This window comes from Phodopus roborovskii, unplaced genomic scaffold, assembly GCF_943737965.1.
Source record: "Phodopus roborovskii unplaced genomic scaffold, PHOROB, whole genome shotgun sequence".
NCBI classification, from domain to species: Eukaryota; Metazoa; Chordata; class Mammalia; order Rodentia; family Cricetidae; genus Phodopus; species Phodopus roborovskii.
Window position 1 is genome coordinate 310,984 of NW_026126515.1, and position 15,888 is coordinate 326,871.

The window sequence follows — 15,888 nt, forward strand, 5'->3', positions numbered from 1 at the left end:
TTTTATTGCTCTCCCTTTCTGTTCTTCCCCAAAATCAGCCATCCCAATACTTCATGTTCCTTTCCCCCTTCCCTTCACTTTTACCACCCCTTCCCCCAGTTTACCCAGGAGATCTCATCTATTTCCCCTCTCCAGGGCAATCCATGCTTGGCCCTCTTAGCATCCTCCTTGTTACTAGTTTCTCTGGGAGCTATAGATTGTAGCCTGTTTATATTTTGCTTTTCATCTGGTATCCACTTTTGAGTGAGTACATACCATGTTTGTCTTTCTTGGTCTGGGTTACTTCACTCAGGATAATTTTTTTTTTTTTCTATTTCATCCATTTGCCTGCAAATTTCATGATGTCTTTTTTCTTTCTTTCTTTCTTTCTTTCTTTCTTTCTTTCTTTCTTTCTTTCTTTCTTTCTTTTTTAATGGTTGAGTAATACTCTTGTATAAATGTACCACATTTTCTTTATCCATTCTTGAATTGAGGGGCATTTAGTTGTTTATAGCTTATGGCTATTACAAAAATGGTGCTATGAACATAGTTGAGGAAATGTCCTTGTGATGTGAGTGTACATCTTTTGGGTATATATGCACAAGAGTATTAATGCTGAGTCTTGAGGTAGATTGGTTTCCAATTTTCTGAGCAATAACATCTTATTTCCAAACTGGCTGTACAAATTTGCATTCCCACCAACAGTGGAGGAGTGTTCCCCTTACTCCACAATAAGTTGTCATCAATGTTTTTGATCTTAGCCATTCTGATTGGTGTAAGATGGTGTCTCAGAGTCCATTTGATTTGCATTTCCATAATGAGTAAGGATGTTGAGCAATTCCTTAAATGTCTTTCAGCCATTTGAGAATCTTTTGTTGAGAATTCTCTGTTTTGATCTGTATCCCAATTTTTAATTGTGTTATTTGGTATTTTGATGTCTAGTTTCTTGAGTTCTTTATATGCTTTGAGATCAGCCCTCTGTCAGTTGTGGGGTTGGTGAAGATCTTTTCTCATTTTTTAGGCTGCCATTTTTTCTTAATGACCTTGTCCCTTGCATTACAAAAGCTTTTCAGTTTCAGGAGGCCTCAATTGTCAATCTCTGTCTGTGCTATTGGTGTTATATTCAGAAAGTAGTCTCCTGTGCCAATGCATTCAAGGGCTACTTCCCACTTTCCATTTCTAGAATTCCCTCAGTTTGTTTTTTCTTTATTGCCTCTTGTTGCATTTTCAAGTCAGACTGTTTCCTTCACTTGTTTGATTGATTTTTCTTGGTTTTCTTGGCTTTCTTTAAGGGATTTGAGTTCTTCCAATTTTTTGTTTGCCTTTTCCTCCATTTCTTTAAGGGAAGTTTTCATTTCCTTTTTAAGGATCCCTATCATCTTTATAAAGTTATTTTTAAGTTCATTTTCTTCTGTTTCATCTGCCTTGGGATGTTCAGCTTTTGCTGTTGTAGAATCACTAGGTTCTGGTGGTGCCATATTGTTCTTTATGTTGTTGAATGTGTTCTTACTCTGGTGTTTACCCATCTGGGTTTTGGATAATTATTGGTATGGGTGTTGGTTCTTGTGATGTCTGTGTTGGATGGGTCTTTTCTTCCTTTATTGTCTGTTTTCTTTTTGTTTTTTGGCCTGAATGACCAAGGCTTCTGGTAATTGCCTGGTTCTCAGATTGTGTAGGGTTGTTTCTGCCGAGGTTTGTGGGGTTTTGGGTGCTTAAATCCAGTATATGTTCCAGTTCTTTTGGCTGGTGTGGGCTTTACTTGTGCCAGTGGGGTCTGTTCTTCCAACTGGTGTGGGTTGTGCTTGTTGCTATGGAGTCTGCTTTTCCAGCTGGTGTAGGTTTTGCCTGTGCCTATTCTTTGAACTGGTGTGGGTTCCATTTTTGCCTATAGGGTCTGCTGATGTTGCTGGAGAGGGCTGTTCATGGGGAGGCTGATCTTTCCTTCTGGTTGGCTGCTAGGACTGAGAAGGGAGGGCAGGGGCATGGGATGTGCCCTAGGGTTTAGGGCCTGGAGATGTGGCAATTTAGCTTAGAGATCAGTCTCTTATTTCTTCCAATTGGTGCAGATGATGCTTGTGCCTCTGTGGCCTGTTGCTGGGTTGGGGGAGTGTGGGGGGTGGGGAGAAGATGGTTGCTCAAGGGGAGGCTGATGGGTTTTGTGGGTTTGGGAGTTAGAGTGTGTCTTGTAGATTACAGAGTCCAATGGGTGATGGCTGTGGTGGAGCAGCCTACACACAGGACTCTTACCTGCTGGCTCAACTAACTTTTCTTTAAGTTCAGTATTCATAGGTTTTGCTTTGTTGAATTGGATGGGAAATTGGATATTATGTATATCATTTCTGAAATTACCTAATTCTCTTTGGTAGATTGTAATTCTTTGTTAATTTTTTTCTTTTTAGACTACTAGTAAGGAGTTTTGTTTGTGTCATGTTAGTTTTCTTAAAAATTTTAAACTCTATCATTTGTAGGGTTTTGTATTCTTTTTATCTTGGTCATTGTGCTCTATCTTATACTTGTAAGTTATTTTTTTACTGTTGCTCATTGAGTGGAACAGTAAATGTGGTCATAAAAGATTTTTTTTTTTCCCTTTAATTCTAGATTAACAGGAGGGAGGAGCCAGCTGTCCTCCAAAACTCTTGTTTTGAACTGTGCTGGTTTCTTGTTTGTCCAAGCATTGTGGTGGTTTCCTTTTCCCAAATAATCATTTTTGATCCTTAGTCCATATGAATGGCAAATATTCCCAGAAATAAAAAACAAACAAACAAACAACAACAACAAAAACTAGCAGACTGAAATTACCTAAGAAGCTCTTATTCTACTAGCTTAGTTTATACTTTGATTTTCGTTGATCTCTGCTGTTTCAAACAAATGCTATGACACGGACAGCAGAGTTGTTTATCTCTTTTACTTTAGGTGTTTGGAATCAGGGACTTGCCACTATGTATTAGTAAACTAATCTTCTAGAAGTCAAAACAAACTTTCCACATTTTAATTGCTTTATACATTGCATTTATATAAGGTTAGTGTGTTTTAACTAGCTGCTTGTCATTGAAATGTTGGCTTTGTTGTTCACCATTACCATCTTTCCTCAATTTAGCAGTGAAAAATAGTTACTTCTGATATTTAGAAAAAAATATAAAGGATAAATTTTATTTAAAAATTACTTTTGGGCAGCACCAGCTATAGTAGAACATAAGCAAAAATTAATTTTCTTTTCTTTCCCTTTTTCTTGTTTAGTGAGTGATAGCTGCTTCAGGAATCTTGCAGAAGACCGCAGTGGGATAAATCTTAAAGACCTTGTCCAAGATCCTTCTTTGTGAGTATTTGTTTTTATCCCTAAGTATAATTTAAAACTGTATTTTTGCATTAACTGAAAAAAAGTTTTGACAGCTAATTTAATTTTTTTTCTGAGAATTTGTTACATTTAGTTGAGTCTGATGGAATAGTTTCTTATAAAATGGAAAAACATTAGAAGATTTGGGGTCATCATGAAAGATGAACTTTCAAAACACTGGTATCTGGTGTCAGCAGTGTAGCAGTAGATAGTAGTCAGACATTACTCGTTGATTTGTTTGGGGAGATGAGAATAAATTTGCTTACATCACTTAAAGTTCATTTGAATATCTTATTTGCAATAATTATTTACTCTTAAAATTAGAAATATAAACTTTTTAATAACTATATATACTTAAATATATTAGACTGTATTTAATGTTCCATATTAGAAAACTATACACCATAGAAATTTGGGGTTTTGTATCTTTCAGCATTATCTATTAATCTATCTATCTATCTACCTACCTATCTACCTACCTATACTCCCAAGTCACGATCCTCCTACCTCTACCCCACAAATGTCATGATTCACAAGCATGTGCCACCAGCCTCCTTGTTTATTTTGTTGTTTGCTGCTCAGATCAGTTCCATTCCTTAAAATATTTTCCATTCCTCTAAATTTTTGACATTTTATATCAATTGAAAAAAAGGTTCAAAATGTGGAACCCAAAGAGACTATTTCATACTATAAATGTGGTAGGTATCCTGTAATTATCAAGACATATATAATATGTGTGCCACAATTTTACAACCATTTCACTATAACAAATTAGTGGAATGCAATGAACTGGATGAGCTATTGTTTGAACATGGTCAAGGAGGTGTGCCATAGGACAAAAGAAATATGAGAAAGTCACAAATCTTGCAGATTATTTTGTCTTTTTACTAACTTGTAAAAGTGGGAGCAAAATTTAACATGAGTCAAGATTGAGATGAGGGGATATCTATTATTTTTTATTTTTTTATGAGTCCTTTTTGTCTATCTCCTACCTGTAGTTATTAAGTACAAAAATAAGTAGAATTTGACACTCATTTTAGCTGGCTAATGTGTCTGTTTGTTTGAACTTCCAATTTGTATGCATTTCTAAATAAATAGCCATTTTAATAGCTTTTTTATTTTCTCATGAATATTAAAAGGTTGCATCCTCTGTGTATGTATAATTTGTTAATTTCTGTTGTATTTTTTAAAACATTTTTAGTGTTATCTCAATGCAGTGAAAAGTCTTTAGTTTAATGTTATATCTCGATTACTAACATCTGTATGCACATTATTTCAATCATATAAGAAATTATTCCTCACATGATATAATTTGGCTTGTTTTGATTTTTAAGTAGATAAATTTAAGGTACAAAAATTAAACTGTTTTTTTAGAGAGATGGTTGTGATATAGTATTTAAGCTATAGTTGGTTGCTTTTTTTTTTTTTTTTTTTTTTTTTTTTTTTTAAGGTAGGATTTCTCTGTGTAACAGTCCTGGCAGTCCTGGCAGTCCTGGCACTCTGAAGATCAGGCTTGCCTCATAATTTCAGAGATCCGCCTACCTCTGCCTTTTGAGTACTAGGATTAAAGGTGTATACCACCACTGCCTGTTCAGTTGCATTCCTTGTAAAGCTTAATTCTCTTTACTTTCAAAACAGTTTTAACTGTGTGCTATGGACGAGTTAAAAAGTCAATACCTTTGTGTTTTGAATTTCTTTTATAAACCCTCAAAAACATTTGTTTTTGCCTGTGAATATGTATGTGCACCATGTTTGCAGTACCTGTGGAGGTGAAAAAATGGGTGCCATTTGTACTGGGATCCAAGTTACAGATGGATGTGAACCACCTCAACTACTTACTGAGCCTTCTCTCCTGCCTCATGTTTTAGATTTCTAATTGCTTATTTTCATCTGTCAAGATTATTTGAATTTAGACTCAATTATAAATGTTTAAAGCTGTTTAAGACTCAAAATCACTATGGAAAAATTATTGGTACTATTCACCCTGCTGTTGATTGAATGTTGGTTGTGAGGTATATGGTCTGGCTCATTTAATTTCCAAATATTTTCAAAAATGTATTACATACTATACTAGTATGTGTTGCTTAACACTGAAAAAGAATTGCTCAGTTTGTGGGAGAATTACAGTAATTCTAGAATATGAGAAGTCTAATTCATAATACAGGCTATTGGTAGTTTTGATTACTTTAAATTGAAAACTTTATGTATACACAACCTTTTTGCTTATCGTTCTTTTATCAGTGGATCTTAGGATAGCTTCTACCTTTCTGCTTTTGTGGCTAAGGATCCAATGAATGTGAATCTCAAAATTATCTTGGTTAGATATATACCCCGGATTGGTAATGCTGGATTATATTTTATTATATTTTTAACTTTTGAAGACACGATACTATTTCCAAAGCAGCTGTACTATTTTACAGTTTACTAGCAATATATACTAGTCTCCCCAATATATGTATGTTTCCTCACACAAAGACATGATTAAAAACCAGAAGCAACTTACTTACATCTTTGCAAACATTTATTATGATTCTGTGTTTTATAGTTACTTTCATTGTTGGTATGAGGTATTTTTCCAACATCCTGAGGAATTTTCCTTATATTTTTAATTAAAGATTATGAATTCTTCCCATTGTCTTTAGTATTGAGTTTAAAATGATTCTGCTTGAAATTATTTAAAGTGTCTGCTGTGTTTGACTACCATAACTAATAATCAAAACATATAGCATAAGACCATCTTAGCTAACCCATAAATTCTCTTTATTGTCATATCTAGATTAAAATACAAATGAAGTCAATAATTTTGTAACCATACATTTTAATAAATTCATTTCCTTATTTTGTATAATACTCATTATATTCTTCACATAAAAAGATATATACTTGTATAGATTATAGTTCAAATATAGGTGCCAGCTTGGATTGATTAAAAATCAGAAACAACATCCTGCTAATGGAAACATATTTGATGTTTTAGCTAATATTTAATAAACAATATTCTATTAATGGATATATATTTTGATATATAAATCACAATTGATTAATAATGAAAGTTTATGTTGAAGAACACAAAGTAGACAAAATAGTTGTGTCTCTATATACATTTCTTAGACATGAAAAATGGCATTTGCTTTTGTATTCACAAATTTTACTAGTTTGGGCGAAAAAAAATGTTCTTTTGGTATTTCTAGAGCATTGCCTTATTCCCCTGAGTATACTCGTCATCACACTGTAGCCTCACTGATGAAATGATATTTTGGTTCCTTGCATCATGACATTAAATATGAAGGAAAGACAGGATTGCTGTCTGGAAAGCAATCATTTCTAAATATAGACTTTGCTTATCTGCTGGTGTTAAGACAGGTTGCTATGGTAAATTGGATTTCCTAAAAATGCCAGTCAGCAGAGGGTAAACATTGCCTTCTGAAGTGGTTATCTTCTATTAAGTTGTACATTGTCATATTGCATTTTCAGAAAGGTCGTTTTTAGAACATCTTTGAAGTCTTTATTATATAAAATAGAAGAGGTTTTGTTTTCACTGTAGACAAATTTCATTTAGTGTTAAATTTTATTTTTCTAGCAGAAGCATTAAATGTTATGAGTTTCAACTTTGCTACCCATGGTTTTGATAATTCTAAAATACTTTTTATAGCTTTTTAATAATTAGCTAATTTGTAAGAAACTAATTTCACCAATTTCATTTTTCCCCCTGCTTGATGGATTATATGCTCAATGGTCTATAGTATGTATATTGTAATGATACAATCTAATTACATACCACAATTGTTGGTATGGGTATGGTATGCTAAATCTACAAACCCCAAAACATAATTGTGCAAACAGGAGCTAAGGACATCAGGTTAGCGATCATAGTGCTTGCTTTTAGTTTAACAATCCAGAGAGACTGAAAAAGGCAGGAAGGAAAAAGTTGCCCATGGTACTTCTTTCTCCAATAATAAACAGTCCAACAAGGAGAGAGAAGTCTTCTGCTTAAAACACAATTCAAGACCTTGTCACATTGAAACCTGCTGTTTAGCAAAGGCCCATGATTTCTTCTATTGCCAGGCAAATACTTGTTACCTAAGCTACTTGATCTGTATTTGAGCTGATGGCTGATTATAATCCTTACCCCTCCTCAAGCTTCAGAGGTAGAATGTAGAGCACGACTTCAATTACCCATGATCAGGACACAAAAGCAAGTAGAGGACATAGTCTTAGGCATGGAGAAAGGGCCCTGCATTGTTTATACCCTAGAGTAGATTTGGATCAGACATGCTCTTCTTCTTAAGAGTTTATGCCTAGGCCCCTATGTCTTTGGAATTGGGGTACAACCCAGGCTGCCAAATCAACTGCCTTCACCAGCCCTACCATACTACCTGAACTACCAACCTTAGCCAGCATAGTGCAATGAAAAATCCTATTTCCTGGTCCTATGATCAAGGCACAAAAATAAGACATTGCTCTGGAACTTAGTACTGGACTGATTAAACTGTATTGGGTAGATTGCCAAGCCTCTGGAATAGCTCCTGTGTTATGGGAACATGACATGTAAGTGGCTACACACATGTGTATCCACACACACATAATAATATTTTTGAAAGACTTATTAGAGTAGTTTGTTTATCTGTACAAAATTTCAGGAAGACATTGGTAGTAATTACTGTACAAATAATAGTCGCAAAGGACTTGACTGTTAATTAATATTTTTTCCTTATTGTTTACATTACTGGATATTTATTTGGGAGTACATTTACAAATTTTCTGCAACTCAGATAAATTCCTTATTTTAGTTATAGCTAGCTATACAATTGGTGGGAAACCAGCACATTGTTGATATTTTCTTGTGATTTCATTTTTTATTTTAAAATATGACTTAATCATTATAAATAGGAATACTTATTCATATTTTCCAGTATTTATTGGGACATTAACAATTTTTTAAGAATTTTTAATAGGGGAAGAAAAGTCAAAGTGGATTGACTTTTGTTCATCTCTCATAAACTGCTCATTTGTGTTTTCTAAGCACACTTCATAGTATTTTTGTATTATACTCTACTTGTTGATATGCTACCTTTATTTCTTAGTAGATTTTAACTCTCAGAATGGCAAAGAATAGTTTCATGTTTATTGCTTTATCACTACTACTACTATAGTCTTTAATGAGATGGATAAATAATTGAATAAATAAATGAATGTGAATGAGTGGTTTAGTAAATGAAAAAGTTGAGAGAAAAAAGAATAATGCATTCAAGGTATGCTTTTTTATTAATCAGACAATTTTCTTTTAACATTGAGTAGTTTTTGTGCATAAGCTAGGAATCTAAAAGCTGCACATGGTGATAATGCCTATATTCCATTTTTTTTTCAGCAGGGGCAGTAAGATTCAATCAAGTTCAAGGTTAGCTTTTGCTACATGAGACCCTGATCTCCTAAAACAAAATATACAACAATACAAAATTTAATATACTGGCTGAAGGGAGCGATCAGTGGGGGTGAAAAACTGGTTTCTCAAGCATAAGGACCACAGTTAGTATCACCAGCACTAGCATAAAAAACAGGTGGGATTGTAGGCATGTTGTAATTCCACTGCTTGAGACAGGGAGTTCTGCCTGGGGCAGGCTCACTGGCTAAATTAACCAATTCATCAGGCATTGGGTTCAGTAAGAAACCCTGCCTTGGTAAATAAAATGGTGACCTGTCCTGAAGATGTCAACCTCACCCTCTGTCATCCACACACATCCTGCTAACCTGCAACATATACTCATATACATTGGAAACATGCATACACACATACCCCAAAATATAGAACAGATTTACAGATTCACCCAAAAGTTCCCAAAATCTGGGTAAATTATGGAATGCTAAGATTTAATCTATTTTTAATTGAAATTTTTTTTCATATGGTGTATTTTGATCATTTTTTTCCTGTGCCAAGTCCTCCCAGTTACTCCCTATCTCTCTAACTTTGTGTCCTTTTTTTCTCTGTCTTGGGGGGGGGGAAAGAGAGAGAAAAGGAGAGACAGAGAGAAAGAGAGACAGAGAAAAAGAGAAGCAAAACACTAAGAAATTCTCTAGTGTTCGACCCACAACAACAGCAATGAAAACCAACCAAACAAAAGACCAGTGAGACACAAAACCCCCTAACAAACAAAGTGATAGAAAACATCCACAAAAGTATCATTGTCTTGGCTGACTATTCCTCCATGTGAGGCCTGTCCTGAAATGTGGTTGCTATTTCCAGCTGACACAAAATTGGAGAAAACGGATTTTTCCTTTGCTGGTGGGTATCAATTGCAGATAGCTTTTTGGTTAGGGTTGGGTTCCCATGTCCATACATACCTCCATCTCTGTATGAGGGCCCCATCTGGCTTGATTCTGTGCATGTACTGTGCATGCTGCTGCAGGATTAGGTTTTTTTCCTAGACCTGTAACCTGTCTTGTCTCAATCTTATGAGAATGAGTCTCAGCAGTGTCAGGTATGGGTTCCTCCAGCTCATTGACTGGGCCTTATATCCAATCAGAAAGTGGTTAGTTACTCTCATAACTTTCATGCTACTTATCACAAGTATAGCTTTCAGGCAGGCCACTGTTGTAGTTTACAGGGCTTGTAGCTGGGAGATACTGAGGGTTACAGCTCTCCTCCAGTAATGAGCAGAGTATCTTCTAGTGCCATGAACTCTATAGTCAGCATGGGTGACACTTCTATTTAGGTACCAGCTCAATTTCTCTGTGTTTGATAACATACATAGTTGTTGTTGCTTGCAGTAGGGCCTTTCCATCAGGTTGTGGAGATTGACTAATAGCCTTGACAAACAGTCTATGGTGTTTGGAGTTTCCATGGGACCCCTGCTGTCCAATGACTCAATAAAATGTAGCTTATTCCTGACACTGAAGGTATTAATTGGTGACATTGTCTCCTGTATTATTCGATGACTCCATTTGGATTCCTTTTATATATGTTTGTATTTTAGGAAGCTTGGACAGAAGTAGTAAGTTTCCTAATGGTGTTTCAAATGGTCTTTAGTATTAGTTGTCCCTTTCTATATTCCCTCCTTTACATTCTCTCAAACCCCCCGTCCCTTTTTTAGCCCACCATTATAGTTTCTGTTTTGTCTGCTGATAACAATACATTCTTTTTTTCAGTCTTCTCCCCAGTAGTCCCTTAATAGATACTTAACCTCAGCAGATATGTCGATTGTAGCATAGCATCGATTGAAAGCTAGCATCCACATATTAGAGAAAATATACAATATTTGTTTTTTTTTTTTTGCAGGGAGTCTCTGTTACTCAAAATAATTTTTTGTAGCTCCAACCATTTACCTGCATGTTTCATATTTTATCTTAACAGCTGATTAATGTCCTGTTGTGTAAGATACCACATTTTCATAATTCATTCTCATCAGTTGCTTGACATCTAGGTTGTTTTCACCTTCCGGCAATTTTTAATAGATCAGCAGTGAACATGGTCAAGCAAGTGTCTTTGTGGTAAGATGAAGCATCTTTTGGGTATATGTCCAAGAGTAGTATAGCTGAATCTTGAGATCGATCAATTCTTGTCTTCATCACGAAGCACCACACGGATTTCTATAGTAACTGTACAAGTTTGTACTCCTAGCAACAGTGATGAGTGTTTTTCTTTCTTCACGTTTGTGCCAGCATAAACTCTCATGATATAAGCCATTCTGACAGATTTAAAATGATATCTCAAAGTAACTTTGATGTTCATTTTCCTGATGGCTGGAAGTGTTGAAAATTTAAGTGTTTCTCAGCCATTTGAACGTCCTCTGTTAAGAATTCTGTTCAGATATGTAACCCATTTATAATTGGATTATTTGTTTTCTTGATACTTAGTGTTTTACTTCTTTATATATTTTGGATATTATTCCTCTATCAGATGTATACTTAGTAAGGATTTTTTTACCATTTTAAATGTTGCTGGTTTGTTCAAATGATGGTGTCTTTTGCTGTGCAGAAGCTTCTCAGTTTCATGAGGTCTTGTTGATTGTAGTTCTCAGTGACTGCTCTATTGACATTCTGTTCAGAAAGTCCTTTCCTGTGCCAGTATGTTCAAGACTATTCCCCCACTTTCTCTTCTGTCAGATTCAGTGTATCTGGTTTTATATTGAAGTCTTTGATCCATTTGGAGGTGAGTTTGTGCAAGGTGATAAGTATGGATTTATTTGCTTCTTCTACATGCAGCTGTCCTGGTTGACCAGAACCATTTGTTGAAGCTACTGTCTTATTTTTAAGTGTTTGTTTCTGTCTTCTTTGCTCAAAAAAATCATTTGTCCATAGATTTGTAGACCTGTGCCCAGGTCTTCAATTAGATTTTGTTAACCAACATGTCTGTTTTTATGATAATGCCATGTTGTTTTTATTACTGTAGCTCTGTAGTACAAATTGTGATTTGAGATAATAACTCCAGTAGTTCTTTTATTATTCAGGATTGTTTTATATATCTAGGTTTTGTGTGTGTGTTTTTTTTCATATGAAGCTGAAAATTGGGTTTTGAATTTCTGTGAAGAATTATGTGTAGTAGAATGTTTCTGTCCCAATCCTATCTGCCAGTCCCAAATAACCAACACAGAGGCTTAATATTACTTATAAATGTCAGTCAATAGCTCAGGCTTGTTACTGGTTCTTACACTTAAATTAACTCATATTTCTTATTTACACTCTGCCATGTGGCCATTGGCTTGTTACCTCATTTTCTACACATCCTACTTCTTTTGGCAACTGGCTGGTGTCTCCTGACTCCACCCTTCCTCCTCCCAGAGTTCTCTGTGTTTGGCTGTCTTACCTATACTTCCTGCCTGGCTACCAGCCTGTCATCCTTTTATTAACCAATGAGAGTAATGCATAGAATGTACAGAAAAATTATTCCACAGCAAATATGTTGAAATTTTGATGTGTGTGGAATCTGTAGATTTTTTTTGGTAGGTTGTCCACAGGGAGCTCTTTAGATGTTCTGGTATTTTCTTCAGTTTGGTTTTTATTATACAGGCCTTTCACTTGGGTGGCTAAAATTAACCCATGATGGATTTTTTTTTTTTTTTTTTTTTTTGAGGCTATTGTGAAAGGTTTTGTTTCCATTCCAGTCTGTTATTTGTTTGTTGGAAGGCTACTCTTTGTTTTGCATTTAATTTAAAAAAACAGACTTATTTTACATATCAGCTCCCCCATTCCCTCTCCCCCCATCCTCCCATGCCCCCCATGACCTCCCCCAACATACCTCCTACCCACCCCCTCAAGGATAGGGACGCCTTCCATGGGGGATCATCAAAGTCTGTCACATCATTTGGGGAAGGGCCTAGGCCCTTCTCTGTGTATCTGGGCTGAAATAGTATCCCTCCATAGGGAATGGGCTCCCAAAGTTCTCTTGTGCACTAGGGATAAATACTGATTCCACTGTCAGAGGTCCCATAGATTACCCAGGCCTCCTAACTGGCACCCACTTTCAGAGGACTTGGTTTGGTTCAGTGCTGGTTCCCCAGCTTTGTGACTGGGGTCCCTATGCTCTCACTAGGTCAGCTGTCTCTCTAGCATGGTCTTGACTCCTTTGCTCATCCCTCCACCCTCTCTACAACTGGATTTCAGGCATATTTTCAGGATTTCAGTGCTTAGCTTTGATGAAGGCTCTAGGATGGCAGTTAATGTTGTCATCAATCTAATGGGGAAGGGTCTCAAAGGTGGCCTCTCCACTACTACCTAGATTCTTAGTTGGGGTCATCTTTGTGGATCTCTGAACATTTGTCCAGTGCCAGATTTCTCTTTAAACCTATACTGGCTCCCTCTATAAGGTATCTCTTTTCTTGCTCTCCTCTATTCCTCCCCTGACTTAGTCTTCTTGACCCCTCTTGTTCTCTTCCTTCTTCCTCTTCTCCCCCTCTCTTTTTCCTTCCTCGTTAATTTCTCTCCCCCCCCCATACTTCCAACTTTCTCAGGAGTTCTTGTACCTTTTCCCTTCTTAGGGGGACCATGTATTTCTCTGTTAGGGTCCTCCTTGTTTTCTAGTTTCTCTTGTGGTGTAGACTGTAGGCCGGTAGTCTGTTGCTCTGTATCTAATATCCATATATGAGTGAGTACATACCATGTTTGTCTTTCTGTGACTGGGTTACCCCACTTAGGATGTTTTCTTCCAGTTCTATCCATTTGCCTTTGAATTTCGAGATCTCATTGATCCTGGATAATTTTTCTGATGTGTTCTTAGATTTGATTTGCCAGTATTTCATTGAGTATTTTTGCATCAATGTTCATGAAGGAGATTGGTCTGTAGTTCTTTCTTAGTTCTGTCTTTGTGTGGCTTCAGTATCAAGGTAATTTTAGCCTAGTAGAAAGAGTTTAGCAATGACCCCTTTGCTTCTATTGTGTGAAACACTTTGAAGAGTATTGGTATTAGCTCTTTGAATTTTTAGTAGATTCTACACTGAAACCCTCTGGCCCTGGGCTTTTTTTGGTTGGGAGACTTTTGATGACTACTTCTCTCATTAGGGCTTAAGGTCTATTTAAATTGCTTATCTGTTCTTGATTTAATTTTGGTAAGTGATATCTATTCAGGAAATTGTCCATTTCCTTTAAATTTTTAAATTTTATAACCTAGTTCCTCTGGCAGTGTGGATTCAAGAGATTCATATAAAGTCCCTCACAGAATGGGGAAGGGACAAGTTCTTCAGATTCTTCAGAGCACATGGGAAGTGGGGGGTTCAGTGAGGGGAGAAGGAACTAGAAGAAAGGGAAGGGGAGGAGAGGAAAGTGGGATTAGGAAGATTGAGTCAGGGGAGGAATAGAAGACAGGAGAGAGAGAGAGACAGAGAGAGAGAGAGAGAGAGAGAGAGAGAATGAGAAAATAAAAGAGGGAGCCATTATTGGTTTGAAGAGAAACTGAACCTAAAGAAATATTTAGAGACCTACAAGACTGACTCCAACTAACAATTTGAGCAACAGTGGAAAGGCTACCATAAATGCCCTTCCCTGATAATGAGATCAACAACTAACTTATCCACCATCATGGAGCCCTCATCTAGTACCTGTTGGAAACAGAAGCAAACACCCACAACTAAACACTGAGTCGAACTAGAATCCAGATGCAGAGAGAAAGAGGACATGAATAGGCTACAGAAACACATAGAGACAGCTGACCTGAAGGAGGAGCTAACGGGCCCATAGACTGATAGCTGGGAATCCATCATGGAACTGACTCAGACCCCCTGAATATGGGTCTCAGATAGAAGACCTGAGCAGTCTAAGGGACCTCAGATAGTGGAACCAGGATGTATTCCTGGTTCACAAAAGGGCCTTGCAGACACATCCTCCATGAAGGGATACTCCCTTAACCTAGAGACAGAAGAGAAGTCCTAGTCCCTACTTCGAATGAATTGACAGATTTAGATGACCCCTCCTGGATGGCATCACCCTACATGTGGAGTGGGGAGGGGATGGGAGAGTATGGTGGCCGGGGTACATGTGAGGGGAGAGAAAGCGAAAGAGGGAAGGAGGGAGGGAGGGAAGAAAGGAGAGGGAACTGGGATCGATATGTAAAATAAAAAATAAATAAACAAACAATTTTGAATTTTGTGGAGTTCATGTTTCTAGTTGTGACCTGATGATTCTCTGGATTTCCTCAGTGTCCCTTGTTATTTCCTCCTTTTCATTTCTGATTTTGTCATGAAATATCTTGTTTTCTCCATCTATAGTGATTGAAGGCATTGCTGATGCTAGTAGCCTGGGCTGACATCCATGGTCCCTTACTTAGCACTTGTAGAACATCTATCCAGGACCTTCTGGCTTTCAGAGTTTCCGTTGAGAAGTCAGATGTAATTCTGATAGGTCTACCTTTATGTGTTACTTGGCCTTTTCCCCCTGCTGCTCTTAATATTTTTTCTTTATTCTGTAAGTTTGGTGTTTTGATTATGATGTGGCGAGGGGACTTTCTTTTGTGGTCCAATCTATTTGATGTTCTGTAAGCTTGTACTTTCAATAGGAATGTCCTTCTTTATGTTGGGAAAGTTTTCTTCTATGATTTTGTTGAATATGTTTTCTGTACTCTTGCGCTGTATTTCTTCGCTTTCTTCTATAGCTATTACTCATAGGTTTGGCCTTTTCATGGTGTCCCATCTTTCCTGGATATTTTGTGTTGGACTTAAGTTTTTCTTTAGCTGATGATTCTAGTGAGTCCTCAACACCTGAGATTCTTCTCTCTTCCATCTCTTGCATTCTATTGGTTATACATATATCTGTAGTTCCTGATCGTTTACCCAGCTTTTTTATTTCCAGCAGTCCTTCATTCTGTATTTTCTTTATTGTTTTATTTCAGCTTCCAAGCCTTGAACTGTATGAATTGGTTCCTTTACTTGTTTGGTTGTTTTTTCTTTGCTTTACTTAAGAGATTTGATTATTTCTTGAATTTTTTGGTTTGTCTTTTCCTCCATTTCCTGTATTTTATTTTTTCATTTCTTTAAGGGGTTTCTCATTTCCTCTTTGGGCATCTCTATCATCTTCATAATGTTTTTAAGGTCCTTCATTTCTGCTTCCTCTGCATTGGAATGTTCAGGTTTTGCTGGTGTAGAGTCTCTAGA

The 15,888-nt window shown here is 36.5% G+C and overlaps 1 protein-coding gene across 12 annotated transcripts in view; it reads left to right on the plus strand.

The window, feature by feature from the left end:
* Nucleotides 1-15,888, plus strand: part of Gphn (gephyrin) — a 360,226-nt gene that overhangs the window by 69,374 nt on the left and 274,964 nt on the right. For all 12 annotated transcript variants that reach the window (XM_051196174.1, XM_051196176.1, XM_051196182.1 and 9 more), the window contains exon 2: nt 3,217-3,295. In XM_051196174.1, coding sequence (XP_051052131.1) covers nt 3,217-3,295 — 79 coding nt within the window. The remainder of the gene's footprint in view (nt 1-3,216; nt 3,296-15,888) is intronic.